The following is a 21,854-nucleotide window of genomic DNA, read 5'->3' on the forward strand; positions in this document are numbered from 1 at the left end:
TCAGGGGCTGCTATTTGATGACCATGCTATGGGAACTTCCATTTTGTGATATTAGTCTCCAATTTATATACATCACTTGGTAACAATTCCGCCCCAACAACCATGGATTCGACCACCAACTGGCATCAAGTTGATAATATCGAAGACTTGCGCTTTCGTGAACTTGTGAAACTCGCCGAGGTTCACCAACCGCGTTCTTCGGATAATAATTCCTCCGCTTCCCGGACCTTCGGAATGGAATAACCCTCTCCCGAACAACTCGGTTCTCCACTTGCTGATGACGTCAGGCACCGTTCAGAACTTGGATGAGATGGGAGAATGTTCAAATCCCCGTATTTACGGGTGACTGATATGCCGAAAGGCATTATGTCACGGGCGGAATCTAGGGTCGCAATTGAGTTTCTATACTAAGGAAGGTAAGGGGCGTCGCGTCGTGTCTGTCATGGCCAGCCTGCTCTGACCCTGACATCATTGCCCTGCCGCCCGTTGGAAGTCTGATGGATCTTCCCCTGGGAGCCCGGCTGTAATAATGCGTGCCTCCCCAGAATTTTCCGGTTCCCCAGTTATTTTCTGATCCTGCTTCGTTCTGCCACTGCGCCTGTTGACTCAGTCAATTGAATCTCTTTAGAAGAGAAAACCTGTGGCACAGTCTTTGGAATTGTTTGGCAAACACTGGGCCTAGCTAGAACCTTGCAAAATCTCAACATTTCTGATTTTGGGCCGTTCCCGCTTGCGTTCCACGGAAACGTCAACATATTGGAAGACACAAAATGGTTGGTTCCTCTCCCGGGCCCCTAACTTAGCACACCCGGCCCAAATGGGATACCTTCTCAATGGCAATCATTTCTGACTTGACATGATTTAGAAACTCCCGTCAAACTTCCTCCAAGCGCGGCAATCCGGCGGCAGCCCTGCGGAACCGGTCTCTTGCGACTGTCTGAGCGGCGGCGCCATCGCCGGCATCGTTCTCGGCAGCATAATCGGCACCTTCCTCCTGTATTGGCTTATCAAACTTGCCTTCAGCTCCACAAATGCGTCAGACACGGTCACTTATCGCAAAAGCCGATATGATTCTCCTCCCAGAAGACACCGGAGACGATCATCGTCGTATATCGAGACGGAAAGACCAGTGTCAACAAGACGGTATCGACGTGAACACATAGAACGTCCAGCCAAAGTTTATGTCAGTTGAATCACGAGATATGTATAATTTCTAGCGTATATATAGGGAGCCTGGAAGAACTTATGATGTATGATGCATTCACGTACGTTTGTATATATTTTGCAGCCTTATGCCTTGAATTTTATAATGACCTGTACTTTGTTAATGTCACATCCAGTTCAACAAGCACCCTTAGATGTTTGGATTATACAAAACAGTAACAACAATTTGAGACAACTCTTTGCTTAAAACAGATTCCATATGCCATGCATTGCCCATCGCCCTAGATGCAGCCTTGAGGCGGTGAACTTTGACCCCTTCATCGGATCAACATTCCTCCGACCACCCTGCCTTCCTGCCTGCAAGTTTGAGGTTCAGACGAACATCGCACACTATATATTGACCGTCTTGCTTCACCAAAGCCGAAGACGGGGCTCGGGGCTGGGAGATGAGTTAAGATGGCATGCTGGGTCTAATGGTGGGTCAATGAAATGGCTTGATTCTATGCTCGCACTTTATTCAGTCTATCTAAGATGGTATTGATATTGACTCGCGTGATATGTTAGGCTACCAGTATGAAATATGAACGTGCATTAGCACCTTGATTAGGGCCGCCTGCCATGGGTTGTTCGATGGAGCGTTTCCTTTCTGAGCATATGGCGGGCGGAGCTCTCAGAACTTTCTATTCGATTCTTATGGCCTCGGCGCCCTTTTTGCAAATCGTATCCGATATAATCGTTGGCCATATTCCGGCGAGCATCTACGACACTAACATGAAAACCCTTTAGTGTCTAGTCTTGTCTTTGTCTGGATCTGAAAACCTACCCTTCGTACACGTTTCTCGAATGCTGGGCCATGGCTGCACCTCGATCGTGCCACGCCATTGATTCCCGGGGCTCTCCATCGTACATACCCGGCTCGTTGATAAAGTCTCTCAGACCGAGAGGTCTTGCAGTTTTTCGGAAAGATTGATACTGCTGTCTATATAAACGTGCCTCCGCATCCAGCCTATGATAGTTAGCGGAATCCACTGCAAAACGGCTATCGGCCGGTGGTTCATGACCCGTCGAGTGCCTTGCGAAAGTGATCGTGCTTGTCGGCTCCGTGGAGGGGTGCGCTCGCCTGGCTGGCTCCCCCAAATAATGTGTTTGGAAGGCCTGATACTGCCCGTCGCCTCATCTTGCTTGGTTCGCGATCCCCTGGGACCGAGCCGGACCCGCGGTCATTTCGAGTGCCTGTCGCATTCGTACTTCCGCTTGGTGCATTGCTTTTGCGGATTTCTTGCCCGTGCATATATACTTTGCCATCCCGCCAGTACATTTCGTTCTCTCTTGCGGGCACGCCATATGGATAAGACATGTTGTCGAATATGTAGTCGTTGGTACCCGGTTGCACTTGGGTCGATGATACTTCTATGCATCAACTCTAGCCAAAGCGCAAGAATTTATAGGCCTCGAACATCCCATACTTCTGGCTTCTGAGGGCTTCACATTTCGTATGTAGGACCATCCTTCACCTGGCTATTCTCCTTTTCGGTTCCAGTTGGTTATTTTCGAGTGATGGTTTGAAGGTCAACTTCAATTGCTTTACTATTTGTTAGCACTATTGACTATACTGTAAGGTGATATAACAAACAGAGGCTTGCTTCAGCAAACATGGCATTTGCTTTGGTTAAAAACTTTGCGCCCAGTTTCGATTTCACTATGATTATTTGGTTCTATACAGCGGTATGGAAGTATGTGCGTACTTAACCGGAGCTTCCCTCGCTGCTTGACTAATCTTCCAGACCTCAACCCTCATCTTCAAGGAACTTGCGCGTCTCCTGTTCCTGGATTCCATTTGAATATTCTATGCCGTTTAACCCTGATGCTGAAATTGGACAGTTACTACGTTATGCATACACCATGCCTGGAAGGCCTCCCAACAGAGCTGAAACAACTGATACTAGCTGCCCTTCCAGATGTGATATCTCTGAGGGCTGCGGCATTGAGCTGCCCGGCAATGTATGGAGCTTTCATGGATGCCGAACATTTACTTACCTTGAATGTCATAACCTTCCAACTAAATCCGGATATAATTCAACGTGCTGTTCTCGCTCACGACGTGTCCATACACGGGGCCTCTTGGATACCTAAAGAAACGGTTGATTTTGAAAGGGCCCTTCGATCGCGCGCACATTCAATTCTCGAGCGGAGGTGGACACTTTCAACGGCATTGAAAATCAGCAGAACCAACGACGTTGTTCGATATTTTACACACGACTTCGCCTCTACGATGTTCAGCACACCATTCGCTCCAGAAAAGCGAGAACCGGGGTCATGGGAACTATCGAGGCAAGAAATCAACCGCATCGAAATTGCCTTGTATCGCTTTGAGATATACTCCCAGCTGTTCAAGCGACCAGATGAGCAGGCTTACTCTGACGATATTTTCGAAATTGAAAAGGGCCTCTTCCACAGAATGTTCCCTCCCTGGGAAAATGAACAACTTGCCTGTGTCTATGAATACCTGTGGGAAAGAATGGAAGATGGTATGCGTAATCTGTATTCACCAATGAATTTTAATAAAGCTAACCGACTCTAGTTCTCCGGACAGCTTTTATGTTTTTCCCCCGCTGGTCCGAATATTTAGTAAGAGTGGAGGAGGGAATCTATAGCGGCTGCACTGCATATCACATGGCTCGGGGTCTAGACTACCTCTACATGATCTTTCATGACCCGCGAATACTCGTCAGTGAAAGGTATCGGAGCTCGCTTTACTTCTCTCAAGGATGGTTCCTCGAGGACAGTCTAGGAACTTGCACGAGAGAACAATTTTACCGTACGATAGCCGATGAAATAGAAGATATAAGGAATTCATTCCCGTCATCGGCAGATGCGGACACGGGCCCTTTGGACGCATGGGCTTGGGCGCGCGAGTCGGAAACCTACTGGCGCCTCGCTGTTGCTGACGAGCGGCTCCCCCTTCGAAAATGGGGATACGTGATGTGGGATCGCGCGAGGCTTGAGGCGTGGGGCGTTCTTCAAAGTACCTGGGGGCAGCACCATGCCGATGCAGTGCTCGAGGCCGCGAGTGCGCAGAGAGAGAAAGACATGGCGTTGATCCAGAGGGTTGCTGATGATTTCAGTGTAGCGTGGAGATATTGGTAGAAATACGGAGTACTAGCGGCTTTAAACTTTGCATAATAGCTCATTTGCTCAATTATTGCATCAACTCCTAAAAGCTTCTAGCGAATATAAATCAGATGTGATGAACATGAAGTATTCTCTGAATACCTAATATGCCTGTACAACTGTTGCGTGGCATGACGTAGTTAAAATATCAGAGCCAAAAGGCTTCTGGTTCGTCCCTCGATTGCAACGCTTCCTCGTCTCACTTCCATCGGAATCCATAAACCGGCCAACATGCCCCAGAAAGCTCTTGTCACAGGCGCAAGCGGCCTCCTTGGGCGCCAGGTGCTCAATGCCTTCAAAAAGGACGTCAATTGGGAAGCAGTTGGGCAAGGATTCACCCGGGCTGCCCCGCCCGACATCGTCAAGGCGGATCTGACCAGCGCTGCTGAGATTGAGAAACTACTGGACGAGGTGAAGTAAGTGGTTTTTTCTCTGTGGAATATATGGGAAAGGCAGTTCTTTTTCTGTCTGGAGGCGGGAGACGAATAGGGCTAATCGGTGATGTCGGTTGGCGGTGGTGGACAGGCCGCAAGTGGTTGTACACTGTAAGTTTGCTCCCATCCGTCATCGAGGATCGATGAATGGCTCCGTTGGACGGCCCGTGCTGGCGCTGTGACTCTCTTGGTTTTTGGGGCGGATGTATGTGTGTTAATGCAATGCAGGCGCCGCCAACCGATTCCCAGACCAATGCGATGCCAATCCTGACCTCGCGCGCAATGTCAACGTGGAGGCCACCAAGGCGCTTGCGGAGGCAACGTTGTCGAGGGATATTCTCCTGATCTATATATCTACGGACTACGTCTTCCCCGGCCGTCCTGGCGAAGCTCCTTATGAGGCGTCGATGCAGACGGAGCCTCCGAATATCTATGGGCAAACCAAGCGGGATGGAGAGATCGCTGTGCTTGAGACAACCAAGGGCACCGGAAAGGGGGTGATTTTGAGGATACCGGTCCTTTACGGATCCGCAAATTCCAACAGCGACAGCGCGGTCAATGTTCTGATCGATGCGGTACAAAAGGCACAGGACGCCAATGCCCAGGTCAAGATGGATGACTGGTCAGTGAGATATCCGACAAACACCGAGGATGTCGGAAGGGTGTGCCATGACATTGCAGTCAAGTATCTTGGCGAGCAGGACAAAGCTGGCTCGCTCCCAACTATCCTCCAGTTCACCTCGGAGGACAAGGTGACCAAATACGAAATCTGTAAGAGGTTCGCGGAGATCCTTGGGTTGCCGTTGTCGGGTATGGAGAGGGTGAAGCAAAGTGGTACACCCGGCGAGGGCGTGCAACGACCGTACGACACGCATCTGTCAACGAAGGGGCTGAGGGAATTGGGAATCCCGGTTGATACTCAGGACTTTGTTGCTTGGTGGTATGTGGCAGTCCTGTCCAACGATCATGTTTGAAAGTCAGGGATAACTGCCGCTGGATTCTGACGAGCTTTTTTTGCAGGAGACGAGAACTCGGTGCCTATCGACGTTGAGAAGTTTGAGTCTGATACCGAGCTGGAGAGTTTTCTGACAGGGTATATTTCCGATCGCGGCTCCTGTACGTCAACCAGGGGCGGATAGATAGCCGTTGGTTTGCTTCCGCAACTTGGAATCCGGCCTGCAGGGCTTTGCTCCTTGCTGCGCCTTTCACCGACGGGCGATTCTGGAATTAGTTTGTATGTATGTGCAAGTCTTTGTCAACGAAGAGAATATCTCAAGCATTGCTTTGTTTCATCGCTGCGAGACCAAAGTGGACGGAGATTTGTGTACCTCGTCGTCCCCATCGCTCATGTATGCACTCCGTAGTCATGTATGTCACCATGTACGACGCATTGCATGCAACAAGCAGCCGACTCCGTGCATCTGGAGAGCATCGTGCGGCCATGCATGAACAGCGCAATCGCAGCCATCGGTCCATTGGGCGGCCGCAAAACGAACCTCATTTTAAAATCCAACCACTCTGGGGCCTCGATGTAACTGGAAACCCTGACGCTTCTTCGTCTTAGCAACAAGCAATTATCTCCATGTTTTTTTGTGGTTAAATTCGCTCGACTCCTGGTCTCTTTTTTCCCCCTTCAACCCGTACGCTCTTCATCGTCGCGAGATTTATTTTTGTTTTTTCCTCAATTTTTCCTCCTCAGTTCTAGGCCGCCGAACCCCTGGTTTAGGGCAGGGTTTTCGTGACATCACAGACTACAGTCGAGAGCCCGCGCAACTTAAAAAGCCGTAGCGTGAAGACGGCCTGGACGACACACGCCCGGACGGCTTCAATCGATTCACTCTGCAGAACCGCGATAATTAGTCTTCCTGAGCTGCAAAGTCACCGCCTGAGGACGTTTGCTGCGCCCTCACGCGGGCGTCGCAAGGTGAAGAGAGTCGAGATACGCTGAGTGCGCTTCCCCAGGCCCTCAGTTTCCATGGCGCACCTGAAACCTCCATTCTCTCATTTCTAGTTAATTGAGTTTTTGCTTTTTCCTTGCTCTCGCTGACTCTTTTTCCCTCTCTGAACAGATCTCCGGCGAATACAAAAGCCTCATCTCCCGTCGGGCCTCTGCCGCTGTCATTGGTAACATTCGCGATAAGATCGACGTCACCTTGATCGTGGACAACATCTCCACAGTTCCACACTTGGGAGGAAATACAAGGAACGAGAGCGGAACCAGTGAATGATCGCAGCCCGGCAATCGGCATCTCATCGGGACAGAAGGGGTTGAAATACGCGGGCTTGATTCCTTGGGACATTTTTGGGTTGTTCGCACGAGCAGATGTCGACAGCATGCACCGCACAAACGACGCGTCGTCAACGGTGCAGGTCCAGCAGCCCGCAAAGTTTTCTCGATATCGATCAGTGAGAAAGGCTGCGGCCGCGAAGCAGCTTCCTGGCTCGACTGCGCCGCCTCCGCTGCCCACCCACCCGTCGAGCAGCAATCCCGGCGTTGCTCAACCTCAGAATGAATCAATCCAGCGGAGCATGTCTCGCTATCGCCACGCGAAGCCTACCAAGATCGTGACTTCGATACCTCCTCCGCCTCCACCTCCCGTTCCCGTCGCGCAGATTCGACAGTACGCGGACATTGAGAATTGGATTGACAACACCGAAAGCAGCCAGTATGAAGCACCACCGCTGCAACCAGAGCATGAAGCACCAGTGGCACCCGTGTATGACGCGCCGAAGCAGAGTTTGTCACAGCCGTCGAGCCCGAAATTTGGGAATTTCTCGCGTATCCTGGGGAGAAACTCTTTGGATCGGCGCAGGGATGGAGGAGATCCTTCTCCACCACGATCTGCAGGGGAGATGCAGTCACATTTGAAAGCCATCTACTCCCCGGGACCTAGGGAGGAGGCAGAGCCCAAGCGCACCCGTGGACGACCTGAGAATATTCACATTCCTACCTCTCCTTTGCAACATGCACATGTGCAAGATAACCCTAAATCTCCAGTGGATGTTCACAAAAGCACGCGTGAAGAGCTTCTTGCAAACGAAAGAGCTGCAGCAATACATAACGCCCCTAGTTCGAGCAAGAAGCTTGTGAAAGAGAGAGGCGGTCTCCTGTCACGTATCAAAGGCGTGGATCCAAACAGCTCCTCAAAAACACAGCGTGACGCCAGGGAAGATTTGAAAACTTTAATATCTTCTCCTAAACTCATAGATCCGAGAGATTTACCAACTGGGCTGCCAGATGATACCCCAGTTTCTGCGGTGAATGCTGGGGAAAGAAAGGTGCTGGTTACCTGCAATGACTCCTTTATCAATCTTCCAATCACGCCCACAACCAAGGCCCAGGATCTGTTGTATTCTGCTGCAAACTGCCTGAGTGAATCAATCGATCCCAAGACAGCTGTGTTGATGGAGAGCTTCAAGCAGCTCGGCATAGAAAGACCGTTACGGAGATATGAACATGTTCGGGACGTGATGAATTCGTGGGATGACGATACGCAGAATCATCTGGAAGTCGTTACAGCCCCGGACGACAGTGTCAGTGAAGGCCTCGACGTTCGATCAGCGCCTCGCAAACAACCAAAAGATGCAACTTTCCAGATCTACCACTGCCAACGCCAAGGGAAGTGGGATAAGCGATTCATCACCGTGAGGTCTGATGGCCAGGTGTTGATGGCGAAAAAGCAAGGCGCGGAGTCTACGAATATATGCCATATGTCAGACTTCGACATCTACTCCCCTAAGAAACGGGAGTATCGGCGGATTAAGCCACCGAAGAAGCTGTGCTTCGTGATCAAAAGTCAGCAAAAGTCGAACATGTTCCTTACAACCGACAATTTCGCACACTTCTTTTCCATGAGCGATTCAGAGTCCGGTTGGCAGTGGTATAACGCTGTGCAGCAGTGGCGCAGCTGGTACCTGGTCAGCGTTATGGGAGAGGGTAGCAATGATGGGAAACCTGAAGCTCAAACGGGTGCGAAAGGGGTTTCTCACGACAGTGCGAACCGTCTTTCTATCGGGTCTGCCACCCCATATCAACTCGGTTCGTTCAAGCCATTAGTTGATATGGATCTGCTGGCGGATGAGATAGCTGCGAGACCACTCACGCCCTCGGACGAAGGCCCGCCAACTCCGAAGAACTCGTCAAGTATAAAAGCTACTCCTATAAAGAGTCATTCCAATTCACCGCTTGCCTCGGCTCCAACTTCACCAAAAAGGTCACACAACCCTCCGAACCGTGCGACTGAGAAGAGTCGTGGACGCAGCCAGACGACGACCGCCAGGCGGAAACCACCGGTTGACGGTGAGCCATTCACGTCAACGGGATTGCTGGGACGTACTTATACCGTGCGCCAGAATGCAATGCGGGAGCGTGAGAAAGAGTTGGCAGAACAAAACAATCCATTTACTGCCAACGGCCTACTAAATAATCTGGAGCTGCCCCCACGGCCCTCAGACCCTCCGGTGCACACCTCTAGCAAGCCCCCAAGCAGAGAAAACACCATCCGCTCCCCCCCTTCTAGCCGCCACCGTGCAAAATCCATCCAGCAGCCCCAAAAGCCCCTTGTCGACCTCACCCCAACCTATCAAGAACCACCTCAGCACGCGCGCAAGGGTCGTGGCGTGGCCGCCCAACCAGGAACCCTCCTCGTGGACAAAGCCACGGGCCCCGAGCTCTGCCCCGGCGCAATCGTCGTCCCCAGCGCAAACACCTGGCGCAAACCGCAACGGAGCGGCACCATGTCGTCACACGTCCAGCGCCCGGATCACTTTGCGCATTCGGCACGTGCCCGCCAACGTTCGAACACGATGCGCACGGTACACCATCCAGCTGCTATATCGGCGGTTCCGCTGCCAGACACGCCGTTCATCCCCACGGGCTTGCTTGCGCAGAATAAGGTAAACCACGCGCAGGGTTCTGCGCAGACGGGCCGTGGTGTGGCGACGGGGGCCAGGACGGCTGGACGGCCGTTACTTGATGTGTGCCAGTCGAGTAAATTCGCAGAAGGGAGCTTGCTGCGTAGCGTTGAGCATCACAGGGCTGGGTAAGCTCAGGGTCCCGGGTGATTGATAGAAACGGGGTGAAGCATTCTTTTATGAAAACTGACGACGCCTTTTTTAACTCAATTCCGGTTTTACATTCTACTTTGACAAAATTTCCTTTCTAGCGATGACGAGACGAATACCGAACTCATAGACGGCGGGAACGGGGAGGGAAGCCAATGATACCATGCAGTTTACAGACCTGATGCGAACAGGATGGGTTTGGGATTTATTAGCATGCAGATTTGTTTCTTCTAGGTAACTAGTATACATAGGGGAATCTACCTGCACGTCTTCGCCTATTAAACTAGGCTTCTTCTCACATTCATGTGTTCATCACTCCGTGTTATGTAGAAAAGGGGAGGCTTACGTAGGGACAAGACCACATCCCAAGCAGATCGACCGACAACTCTGCAGTTCTTCTCTGCAAGGTCCCAACCAGGAGACCAAACCAGTGAAAAACAAGAATATACACTTCAAGCCCAATGACTGAGCCAACCTCAACAGCAATGAAGCCATCAAGATCCCCCCGTCGGTAAAGGCCGTCCCAAAGCCACTATGGCATTCGGGACCCCTCCAGTCCAACAGCGGATAAAAATATATATTATACTTTTGTGAAAGTTGTTCAAAAATTCCCAGCCGATCCGAAGACCAACTGAAGCGGTCTAAATTTGCAGTTTTCAACTAGCAAAAACGTTGCCTCAGGCGAACCTTCACTGGAAACGTAAGACCCGTGCACTTGGATGAAGAAGAAAAGAAGAAAAAAGAAGGGAAAAAACTTCGGGGGAAGGGCGGGCGGCAGACGCTTTATTTATACCTGGCGGATGGTGGCGCTAGGGGTAAGCGAGACCCGTTTGGCGCGCTGTGATTGGTGGATTAGGACACGCGATGAGTCACGGCTCCACAGTGCTTGGTGCTTGCCTCTTTTGGTGAAGAGCTATGTTTGCACTGTTTGACTAACTTGACTTACATAAGCAGAACAGTCGGTGTTAGTTCGGCGTAGATACTCCAAGTATCATTTCTTCTGTATGGGCATCTACGCAGGAAGAGAGGAGAGTACGGAGTATTATAGCGAGGGATTTCCCACATAATCCATTAGTCATTACGTCGTTTTCGACTGTCCCTGCAGCTACTACAAAACAACACCAGGAGCGATCCCTCCAAATCTACCGCCACAAATCCCTCCGCGAACCGGTCTGGGACCATCCGCCACTGCTCTTTGGCCGTTGGTCGGATGGCACCGCAAGAAATCCGTCGACTCCGTTCCCCATAAACACACTTTCACGCGCGTTCTCCCCCCAGGACGGACCTAGCTGCGCTCCGTGGACACTGACCGGGCGCGCCATGCTCGTGGGCCGTCCAGATCCCGCCAGGGGCTCATAATTGGTGAAATTCCATTCCGTCTCGTCCTCGCCTTTGCTGTACACCGCGAGCATTTGGTTGAATCCTCCTCCGCGCGGCCGTGGACCCCCCTCGCCGCCAAGTCGGGGCGGGGGCGCGAGCATCAATGACTCCGAGAAGTGGGCATCGCGCACATAGAGGACCTTTAAAGCGGGGAGGTTTCCGGCGAGGAGCGAGGACATCAGGTGGGTGTAATATGACGAGGAGATCGGCTGGGCGCCGTACGGCCCGGATTCGGAGGTGATTTCGTAGTGGAGGAGGGTCAAGGATTTGGAGGAGAGTAAAGGGACGGTTTCGGTCGGAAGTGCGCGAGTGACCTGGTGGATAATGGATAGCGTTTCAAGCGAGGTGGCGCGTGTGAGGATCTCATGTAGTTCCTGAGGGAGGATGCCGGTGTTGAAGAGTGAAAGATGCTTCAACGCGTGGCTGTTTTGAGGCGAAGAGAGATATGCCGTCAGCCCTGTGGTGGTGATCTGTGGAGTGGCTTCGAGTGTAAGTCGTTGTAACGGTGGAAACTGCGGTGATGAAGGCATCGGTTCAAACATGCGGTCCTCCAACCAGTGCATGTCCTCCAGCTTCAGATCCTGTAGTCGCGAGAAGGAACTGAGGGCCTGGCATAGTAACGTCGGCTCAACTGAAAGCTTAGAGAGCTCCAAAACCTCGATATTGGCCCATGGTTGCTTTTGGGGAATCGCCGAGAAGCTGCCCTCTGAGCCGTGAATATACTTCATCCGGCGAAGATCCGGGCACCGCGCCATCAATTCCAACTTCAGCATATGTGACGAGGCGTCGTCAGTGAAAACCCCGACCGGCAGGTCCACATAACGTAGATTCGGAAGAACAGAGACGGTCCGCGCCAGCTCGTTTTTGCTCGTCTCCCGGGTCATGTAGGGCATGCGCAGAGACAGAACCAGCCGTCCCAGGTCATTGGGTTCTCTGACCGTCCGCATAAACAACAATAAACGGGTCCTCGGTGCGTCAATCGGTTCCGCATTATGATTTAACCAGGAGCTCTTCTTTCGCTTCGCGGCTAGTAAGACTTCGAGATCGCAGTAATGGACGGCATCGATGCGGACGTGTTGGTACCTACAATGCGCGGCGATACGCGATTTAGCCGATTCCTCGAGACATGGGAGGCGCAAGGGGGGAGAACATACAGTAGATCCTGGGCCCCGCTACACCACCGGCGGCATACAAGCGCGCAGTGAGCCAGATCGCGCATATCACAAAGCATACAGTCGTTCACCGCGACCGATTCTTCGGAGGCGGTAAGTGATTCATCGAGCGAATGCGGACATACTTGAGCAAAGACATGGCGCAGAATCGCGGGAGGGAGGCGTTTCGTGTAGTCTGTGGCCCTGCCATCGTACCGACCTTCGTTCTGGTCGGGATACGCAGACTTCTTGCTCTTGCCTTTGACTTTCAATCGGAGGCGCTTGAGGAAACCCATGCCTGCAGTTAATTCCGGCTGAGATTTCTGAGATGCAGATTCAGTTCTCTTTGAAGGAACAGCAGCTCTGAGGGAAAGTGAACCAGCTCACTGACAACAGAACCCTGGGCCGGTGTTTTTGAGGGAGCTCTCGCAGCAAATGAACGGCAGAACCCGCTCGCATGGGCGGCTAACGTTGCTGTTTCATCAGTGCTGGACGGCCGTTAGTTACTGATTTGCATCCTATTTATAAACTGTCACTCAACGGCAGTGAATTGACGAATAAGAGGCCCAAGTGGCTTGCTTGAGTGAATTTGTGACTTGGTTTGGTGCTTGTGCACCCCCAAGTAGCCTGAGATGGAGCATCGTGGAACTCGCGCATGCTTGCAGGTCAGGACCATCTGGAGAAGCTGGGATTGAAAGTTTGCTCCTGACAACTTCACAATCCAGAATTGTTGACAGTTTGCTTTTGAGACAGTCTCAGGTTCCAGAAGCCGACAAGATTTTTGACAAAATACAGAGTGGTTGACTCCATTATCTACGGATGGGGCACAGTTTTAATACAATCTCCAAGGCATGCAGGCTATGATTATCCCATGCTCTACAAATGCCACGACCGGATCTTGGGTTTCATTCTATCACCCATTGTCACTTCAGCACCTGGTCACCGAGATAGATCCCTCATTGAGATATACGTAAATATCCACGGTCTGGAGGTTTGGATGTTGATGCAGAAGCCACTCAGATTGGTTCATAGTTCCTACGCTCCTTGAACCCCGGGTTTGCGGTTGCATTATCCAATGGCTAGAAGAGGTCTATGGGCAAGGGCAATATCTCGGGTATCAGCAATGTCAAGCTGAATTAGATCTTCAATTGCAAGATAGCAACCGTTGCCTGATCACGGAGGAAGCCGTTGCATTCAACCACGGTCCACTGGACAGGACGAGTAAGAGTAAAGGTAGTTGCTGGTGCTAATATTAGTATTAGTCTCAGTGTAATATCGAAAAGCCCAATTTCTCAGTGCATCCAAGCCACTCAGGGGGGTTGCGGTTGCGCTGGGGTGGTCGGGGAGGGACGTATCTCACCTCAGCCAAAAGCCACTGGATTCCCCCGACAGCCATCGGCTAGTTAATCCAAGACTGATGAGTGATGACTGGAGTCCAGCCAGGCCCCTGCAGTGACTCCTGAACGGGCCATGCAACGCGGTGATGGGGGCTTTGCTCGAGGGTCCGGAAAGATACATGGTTACAGCCAGAATACAGGTAAGGGAGCAGCGGCGGGAACAATCGCATTGACTCGCTCCGCGGCACGCATGCGGTGCACCAGCTGCGCGAAGCAGCAAGCAAGACGGCCACGGGCCAGAGCAGCAGCTCTGGATGCAGCAGAGTCGCGGGCGTGGTCGTGTTGCCCGCCTGCAGCCCGGGGTGGTGAAAGAGTAATTACGGGAAATACGCCCTCGACGTCGAAAAGAAAAAAAAAAGCCTCCACTTGTTCCCTTTTCTCTCCAACCTCACCTCTCACCACGACGCTCGACGTTCACACTCGTCCCCTTTCTCCCCCTCTAATTCTCTTCTCGCCATCTGTCTCATTCGCACTCCCGCTCTCGCTTTTCTGTTTCTCTGGCTTTCTTTTCCTGCTTGCTTTTCCCTCGGTGCGTGCGTTGTATTTGGCCGCTTCTTCCGCTCTCTCTCCCTCTTTAGGCGACAAGATCTCCTCGATTCAATTCTGCTTTCTTGCTCCCAGCTCGCCGACAGCATCCGTCGACACTTGCCCACAAGCCTTCTCATCTCGCTTCATCGAATCTCGTAGGTCCTTTCGACTCAATTGTGAGCTATGGCATCAACACTGCAGTCTCCATCCCCCAAGCTGGACCGGTACATTGTGATCCACGTCTCCACCACTTGTGACGAGCATGGTGTCTATGTCACCAAGGATTCAGCCGAAGTAATTGAGCTGGGATGGATCCTGCTAGACACCAAATCTTGCGAGGAGGTGAGTCTGCCCGTCGTCGGACCTGATCGGGAAAACTGGGAGTTACTTGAATGCAACCTTTGCTGACGGACAGTGGAAATGCAGCTCCATCGGGAGAGCGTCCTTGTTAAGCCCGTCAACACTCCAATCACTCCACTCTGCAGTACGTGTCCAGGACATTCTGGCCCTGCTCTAGAACCCTTCCAGAAGGAATGTTTATTGTTTTGCTAACTTTGAACGGCCAGCGAGCTTGACCACCCTGACCTGGGAACATGTTCGCTCTGCAGGGACCTTTCGTGATGCGGTGAACCGTTTCGATGCCTTCGCCCAGGAGCATCTCTTGTCCAAGAACCTCGAGTTCGCCTTCGTGACATTGGATTCGTGGGATATGCGTGTTCAGCTTCCTCGTGAGGCGCGAGACAAGGCCGTCGTTCTCCCCCCCTACCTCCAGCATTCCCGCACTTTCGATCTGCGGACTGAATACCAGCGCTGGCAGCAACACCACCCAGAATCCCTGCCATTCGGGCCTAGCGATCTCGCAAATATCTGTGCTGCCCTGGAAGTAGAGCCTGTGCAGTCCTCTGCGCCGATCAAACACAATCTTCCGTTCCACCTTCAAGCACTTGCTCCTGCGTCTCCACGTCGGGCAATGGAAGAGGTTATCACTTTGGCTCGTGTTCTTCGGGGCCTGATCCGCAAGTCTCAGCCCGCACACGAACACCCCGAAATTTTGACCCGTCCAATGGACGCTAGAGCCGACGTCCGCGCGTTTTTGGCGGAGCGCAGCAAGGTTTTGCACATGAGTGGGCTCCCTCATGACACCACGCAGTCTGAGTTAGAAAGCTGGTTCACCCAGTTCGGTGGACGTCCCATTGCATTCTGGACTCTGCGGACCCCAGATCAGCACAAGCCAACAGGTACTGGCTTTGCCGTTTTCTCATCTCACGAGGAAGTAAGTTTTCACAAAAACAATGATCCTTTGTTAACAGCTAATATCATCCCATCTAATTACTCCATGTCCTAACATATTTATCCCTTGATAGGCTGCAGAAAGTCTTTGCATGAATGGTCGTGCATTGAACGAGAGGGCGATTGAGGTCTCTCCTTCATCGAGCAGGGTTCTTGACCGCGCTGCCGAAATCCTTACGCCTTTTCCGCCAAGCAAGAACCGCCCTCGACCGGGAGATTGGACTTGTCCATCATGTGGATTTTCTAACTTCCAGCGTCGCACGGCTTGCTTCCGCTGTTCCTATCCGGCAATTGGCCCCGGTCCTGACCCAATGGGTTATGCTTATGGCTACGGGCCACCAAACATGTTGCCTCCGCCTCACCACATGGGTCATCACGGCGGGCATGGCATGGGCCATGGTAGAGGTATGGGAGGTAATGGTGGAGTCGTACCGTTCCGCGCTGGTGACTGGAAATGCGGTGCCGAAGGCTGCGGCTACCACAACTTTGCCAAAAACATCAACTGCCTACGATGTGGTGGTCCACGCTCAGGCGCAGCGGTTGTGGCGGATTCCGCTTTCCCTTCTCCAATGGATCCCTCAACCAGTTTTGGTATGGGACCTGGCTCGATCAGCAGTGCTCCTGGCGCAGCTCCATTTCCATCGACTGGTGCGGGTTTTGGCGGTTTTAGCCAACAGTTTGCGGCCCCACCCAGCACGTACGGATTACCAGCAGGACTTGGAGCTGCACCTGGACCATATCCTCCCATGGGGCAAATGAACACTGGATATGGGTCTAGCGCTGCCTCTCACTCTGCTGCATCTTTCGGCAACCCTGCAACACAGGCTGCATTCACTGGAGCCGATCACGTGCAGCAACCTGTTGGCACTTCAAACGGCAGTTTCTACAATAACGATTCGTCCGCTGACCCCTTCGCTTTCCTCTCCACCGGCCTAGGTGGATTGACAGTTGCAGATGAACCTCATGGCCGCAGAAACGGTACTTCTAACAAGCAATCCTCAGCATAGGCTGATTTAGGCCAGTTCGAACAGCACAAACAACTTCGCCAGACGAGTTGAAGGTCTCGGCTGATACTATAAATCGTTACCTTCTGATAAACAAGCTGCTTGCATCTATGAGCCAATGTTCTGGGACAAGAGGTATTAATGACCCGAAATGCCTTCGGCTAATGTAGCGATGCTACTTCCCTGAGAGCCGATCCATCATCCTGGCTCTCATTGCCTTGGGTTCCCGACCCATCGATATAAGGCATCATTTGGCGACTCTTTCGCACGATCTCTCCCAGGTCAAACCCCCTTTTTATCTAAGTTTCCATTTGTGTATTTCTCTCGCCTTTTTTTCTGTTTCCAATTTTTGCGGTTTCCTTTTCTTCTTTCCGGTCATTGCCGTCGTGCTTTTGATCGGAACGGCACCATTTTCGATGTAACAAGAACATTAGCATGGTGTTGTTCAGTCTCCCTTTCTTAAAACACATCTCCCATCGGCCATATCGTTACCATCGTCAGCATATTGAGCGACAACGGACTTGCTTCGGGTTTATTTCATGGTCGGCATTGCGAAATCGAGTTTTACAGCTTTAATATTTTATCGGGTTGGAAAGCACCGCATCGGGGCTGTCATTTTGGTTATTGGACAGGCCAATTGTATCCATTCCGAACTTTTTTGTGACGCATTATTCTTACAACGGGAAGCCAAAAGCAAAAAGGGACAATACATCTGGAAACATGGGATATTGATAGAAGCGTACAAAAAGAATGGGTTATGGAATTTTCGCAGCAAAAGAAAACTGGAGAAGAAAAAGCAGCAGGATTGGGAGTATCACGGAGGCATTTCCTTGCCTGGATTATTTTCAATCAGCTTGATTTAGGTTGCTTTTTGGATCTTTTGGTTTGTTTTCTTTCTGGAGATGCTTGTTGAGTTGGGCAAAGCGGGCTAGCTTTTTGGTCGTTGGATGGAGCGCTTTTTGGCCTTTTATCGACTGGGTTGGTAACATTGGGATGGTGGGCGGTTTTTGGAGTGCGGCTTGGTGGATTGCCTTTCTATTTTGTTCCATTGTTATACTCCAACCTTTTTATGTATTGGGCGCCGATTGCAACTAGATGGCTGTCCTCGCAGCTACTGATTCTTTTCTAACCTGGATGCCCAGCTTACCCTTGCATTTTTTGTTGCTAATGTATCTTGTGCCAATTGAAAATTCCCCTACGTCTCGTTCATTTTTCTCCCTTGCTTCCTAGAAACGTCCTCTGGTCAGGGTTAAACTGTGTTCAAATTTCCCCATTGAAGTTGATCTCAAGATCAAAAACATGGCTCCCATTTCCTTTAGATATGCTGCGATATGAAAAGATTTCAACAAAGCCAAAATGTATCTCCATTTCAAGAGATATATAACTACCCAGATCGAAGAACTGAACGCCAGCGAGCCAAGCATCAAACACGCGCCCCCCATGCCCATAAGTATCATTACTCCACTGATCATCATCTCTCACTTTGCACAGAGACTTCCGTGCCGGCATCTGACGCCAGCGAGCGTCTACCACTCGGCTTTCCCACAACAATCGTTTCGTCGCCCTCGTCCTCTTCCTCCACAGCAGCCAACTCGCTCGGAGCCACGCTGGATCTGCCGCTAACAACACTGACACTCCTCCTGTTTTCACGCAAATAGCTATCATCCTCAGGTTCTTCTTTAACGTACGACGAATCCTTATCCTTCCCAGACGCTCCTGCAGGTCGGCATGCAGCAAGTAATTTCAATACCGCATTCTTGGCTTTGACCAGTGCATTTCTTCCCGTGGCGTCTGACGCGACGTTGGAAGCAATGGCTTGATTAAGCAGCTCTTTGACTTCTAGAAGTAACTCGCCGTCATCTTCAATGGTTCCCTGTTCTTGGTCTGATCGGCCCGATCTAATACTCGAACGCAGGTTTTCCCGTTCGTCGGGACCTTCAGGCGCACGAGAGCCAGGCCTTGAAGGAGCCGAGGGAGGAACGGGGATATATAGTTTCCCAAGCATCGAAAGCAACAGTTTTCTCTCTTCTCTCGGTGCAGCGCTAAATCCCCCGACGCCCAAGACACGCTGTAACAAATCCTTGGCTAAAGCAAGGTGAAGGCTCTCGCTTGGTTTCAAAGGCGGGTTTGGAACTATTGATGTGCCGGGCAACGGCGTTTCGGGATTGAGGCCGATAATTCGTCGATCATCTGTCCATTCGACAAGCATTCCTATGACACCGGCCATGAGAGCTTTGACTTCTTTTCACCGAGACTCTCGTCGATCTCTCCGTCGCTGTCTTCCTCTGCTTCAAGAGCATAGAAGTCATCTGCGGCCGCCAATACAACACGAATAACCGGTACTGCTATCTTGCGCATGTGCTGCGCATTGACTAACCTGGAATGGCAGTATACAGGAAGGAAATATGTTAGTGCTTGCCTTAGAGACAAGTTTTCACGAGTTCGGGGATGGAAGAACGAAAGAACAAGCGCCTGAAGAAGGGTATCGATGGAGCTTTCATTCAATTCTTTGATAGAGGGCGGCACCGAAGGACCTGATGGAGAAAGTGTGCCAGTGAGTAGTAACTTTGCTAAAGACGTCACCGCAATAGTTTGCACTGATGCTGGGGAGTTCGTCTTTAGAGCCTTTGCGAATACTTTCAGCAGCGGTTTTTGGAATGGTGGTGGCGTGACAGCATTCGGGTCATTTTGCGATATTACTGGGAGAAGGATCGTATGATGCACCGTGAGTATGTCGGAGAGAATACGTAATGCCATTTCTTGCAGAGCTTCATGGCCTTTGCTGTAACAATGGATAAACAGACTCATGTTTTCCTCAGCGAGTGTCTATAAAACCAGGATATTAGCGGTGGCCCCATAATCACACAGCTGGGCAGGTTCGAGACTCACTTTGTCCAACAAACAGCATAAACCAAGACATTCCAAGCCACGCTCACGCACTGGGGCCTCGTGGCTCCTGACCGCTGGGACGACTAGATTGTTCAACATCGTCACCAAATGAACGTTATCTTGCAGATTCCCCCCAACGTTCTGGAGCATGCATTGAGCGATGTACAGGCACTTCATATTGACCATGATCTCTTTAAGCACCTTAGCCTTGGCTTCTTCCTTGTTGAATGGCGTTTCTTCAGCCTCTTTACCGCCTCCAGGCGTTTCTGAACGAGCTCTCGTGGAGCTCGCATCGCTGATTTCCGACTTGGCAGAAACGAAGCTCTCTTCGTATACAATTGTGTCGTGAACTTCGGCCACAGCTTCAAGTACAACACTGCAAAATTCGTTTTCTGCAGCCGAGTCGGGTCCACAAACATTCCGCAGGGTTTCGACAGTGAGCTTCGTCACTTGCTCAGGAAGATTTGAAACCGCTAATGTTTCTCGTAAGAGAGAGAACATTTTCCTTCTACCCACCTCGTCGCTATAGTCCAAAGTTAGAGATATATAAAGAAGCTGTTCAACTATAAATTCGCATTCCATAGTTTCCTCTTCTCCTCCTTCCGCTTGTTGGGGGTGCATTATCCTCATCAGGAGTGTCGTCGTATACTTGTGCAAGTAAAAAGCGAGAGCAGTGACTTCTGGGATCTTCTCATCTGCAAGCTCCTCGTATCTTCCGTCTCCCTCTTCGCGGCAAAAATCGTTGAAGCTTCGGGCCATAAATGCTGTTTCTGCTGTCAATGTTTCCCAGAATTGTGTATTGAAGACAATTGCTTCACGATAATCCGGCCGGCCTCCCCAGAAGTTTCTCATGGCTTCGTGGGCAATGCCACCTTCCATCCCAGAGTTTACGACATCAATGCGCTCCAACAACTCTGTAAGAGCGGGCATACTAGGCGTAGCAAGCTTATCTTTTTCTTGATTCGTATTTTCTCCTGCGTTTTGAGTGCTTGCACAGTCCTCAATCCAACGCTCAGAGAAGAGGCGCCCAGTCGCTTTCCTGACGGTTTCGTCGCGATCGCGCAGACCCCATCGCAGCAACTTTTCTCTCATTGACAGCGAAAGATGTCTGAAATCGCCCAGTGTTGGTAGTAGCTTAGAGTACAAGGCACGTCGCGTTGATGCATCAATGTCACGGGCTCTCTCAAGAAGAAAAGGTAGAGTCATTGGGGTAAGGGGCAGGTTAAGGAGCAATGTACGCCGTACTTCGGCACTTGTGTCATTCTGAAGGACTTCCAGTAATTTCTCAACCAAAGCTGAGCTACCGTCGTTTTGATCGTTATCGTCATCTTCCTCGTCGTTACCCGCTAATCTTCCGAGCCCAATCACTGCCTGCACTCGCACAGTCGGTTCCTTGTCTCTGATTCTCTTGACAAGCCCTTGTCGAATCAGGTGATATAGTTCATCATCAATTGAGTCCAAGCAGTTAACAATATGTGAAATTGTTTGCGTCGCCCGATATCGTACCGTCTTCTCTTTTGTTGCGAGGAAAGGAATCATAGTAGAGACAATATGAAAAGTAAGCCTAGAAGTTGGGGTTTCCGGTAGAGTGTGGGTTTCATCTGGATCGCCCTGGCCAAATAATTCCAGATCTGCATCTTCATTAGGAGAAAGGGCGCAATGGGAATGATATATTGATCACGCTACCTTTATCTGTTGCTGCCCTCAAGAATGTCCCCAGAAACTTGAGTACCCGATCTGCCGCTCCCTCCGTCTTTTTAATTGGTAGTATCCGTAATAGACATCGAGATATCTCAATGTTAAACTCCCTCTCTGCAGGCTTTTCTTTTTCTCCGAAACTGCTTTCAAAAACCTCCGAGTCTCGCCTTTTACCCTTGTTATCTTTCTCCTTCGAGGGTCGCAGCCCGCAAGACGATTCCTGTAGCTTCCTCAGCCGCACTACCAGTTTCCTATGCCCGGTTGTCGACCGTTGCGCATCCGCAAATATTTCTACGATATTGGCACGTAAGTTGGGTGAGATAGTGGGCTCTGCGGGTTCATCGGGTATGAAGACATTGGCGCCTGTAGTCGAGGGGGGAACGGAGGATTTGCGCGTGGATGCAACAGAAGAGGCGCGCGTTCCAGAGCGGGCCGGCATACTGGTGTATCTTTTGTCGAGATGAATTCCACGGCGAATCGTCTGCGAACTCGGACGTGTCGCGGCCCGTCCAGCAAGAATGCAAATCGGGGCAGCGTTGCAAACTATAAAAGCGTCAATTGGCCCAAAAATGCCAGATAAATAGCGATTGTCCTTGGGCTTTCCCTTCGCGCTGAGGGAACGGGGTGGGTGGTCGTCAGTGATGTCTGTTTACTCCGCTGATAAGATGCCTCGTTGCCATTGAT

At 51.1% G+C, this 21,854-nt stretch overlaps 7 protein-coding genes across 7 annotated transcripts; 4 read left to right on the forward strand and 3 right to left on the reverse strand.

The window, feature by feature from the left end:
* Positions 1 to 1,767: 1,767 nt before the first annotated feature.
* UREG_03973 (uncharacterized protein) lies at positions 1,768 to 2,521 on the reverse strand (the record flags this gene model as incomplete). The annotated part of the gene is made up of 3 exons (XM_002544410.1): positions 1,768 to 1,930; positions 1,988 to 2,170; positions 2,379 to 2,521. 3 exons carry the CDS (start codon positions 2,519 to 2,521, stop codon positions 1,768 to 1,770), a joined length of 489 nt encoding a protein of 162 aa, XP_002544456.1.
* A 296-nt stretch (positions 2,522 to 2,817) lies between these two features.
* Positions 2,818 to 4,311, forward strand: UREG_03974 (uncharacterized protein; the record flags this gene model as incomplete). Its single annotated transcript, XM_002544411.1, has 3 exons — positions 2,818 to 2,897; positions 3,046 to 3,692; positions 3,758 to 4,311. The coding sequence occupies 3 exons, from the start codon at positions 2,818 to 2,820 to the stop codon at positions 4,309 to 4,311; spliced, it is 1,281 nt and encodes a 426-aa protein (XP_002544457.1).
* A 605-nt stretch (positions 4,312 to 4,916) lies between these two features.
* UREG_03975 (uncharacterized protein) lies at positions 4,917 to 5,743 on the forward strand (the record flags this gene model as incomplete). The annotated part of the gene is made up of 2 exons (XM_002544412.1): positions 4,917 to 4,974; positions 4,998 to 5,743. 2 exons carry the CDS (start codon positions 4,917 to 4,919, stop codon positions 5,741 to 5,743), a joined length of 804 nt encoding a protein of 267 aa, XP_002544458.1.
* A 1,360-nt stretch (positions 5,744 to 7,103) lies between these two features.
* UREG_03976 (uncharacterized protein) lies at positions 7,104 to 9,992 on the forward strand (the record flags this gene model as incomplete). The annotated part of the gene is made up of 2 exons (XM_002544413.1): positions 7,104 to 9,811; positions 9,935 to 9,992. 2 exons carry the CDS (start codon positions 7,104 to 7,106, stop codon positions 9,990 to 9,992), a joined length of 2,766 nt encoding a protein of 921 aa, XP_002544459.1.
* Positions 9,993 to 10,975: 983 nt separating this feature from the next.
* Positions 10,976 to 12,660, reverse strand: UREG_03977 (uncharacterized protein; the record flags this gene model as incomplete). The annotated part of the gene is made up of 2 exons (XM_002544414.1): positions 10,976 to 12,296; positions 12,368 to 12,660. The coding sequence occupies 2 exons, from the start codon at positions 12,658 to 12,660 to the stop codon at positions 10,976 to 10,978; spliced, it is 1,614 nt and encodes a 537-aa protein (XP_002544460.1).
* Positions 12,661 to 14,472: 1,812 nt separating this feature from the next.
* Positions 14,473 to 16,591, forward strand: UREG_03978 (uncharacterized protein; the record flags this gene model as incomplete). Its single annotated transcript, XM_002544415.1, has 5 exons — positions 14,473 to 14,631; positions 14,716 to 14,773; positions 14,856 to 15,562; positions 15,654 to 16,557; positions 16,587 to 16,591. 5 exons carry the CDS (start codon positions 14,473 to 14,475, stop codon positions 16,589 to 16,591), a joined length of 1,833 nt encoding a protein of 610 aa, XP_002544461.1.
* Positions 16,592 to 17,432: 841 nt separating this feature from the next.
* On the reverse strand, positions 17,433 to 21,609 carry UREG_03979 (uncharacterized protein; the record flags this gene model as incomplete). The annotated part of the gene is made up of 6 exons (XM_002544416.1): positions 17,433 to 17,618; positions 17,731 to 17,747; positions 18,066 to 18,794; positions 18,833 to 19,409; positions 19,473 to 21,103; positions 21,159 to 21,609. The coding sequence occupies 6 exons, from the start codon at positions 21,607 to 21,609 to the stop codon at positions 17,433 to 17,435; spliced, it is 3,591 nt and encodes a 1,196-aa protein (XP_002544462.1).
* Positions 21,610 to 21,854: the final 245 nt, after the last annotated feature.

Source organism: Uncinocarpus reesii, genomic scaffold (assembly GCF_000003515.1).
Source record: "Uncinocarpus reesii 1704 scaffold_2 genomic scaffold, whole genome shotgun sequence".
NCBI classification, from domain to species: Eukaryota; Fungi; Ascomycota; class Eurotiomycetes; order Onygenales; family Onygenaceae; genus Uncinocarpus; species Uncinocarpus reesii.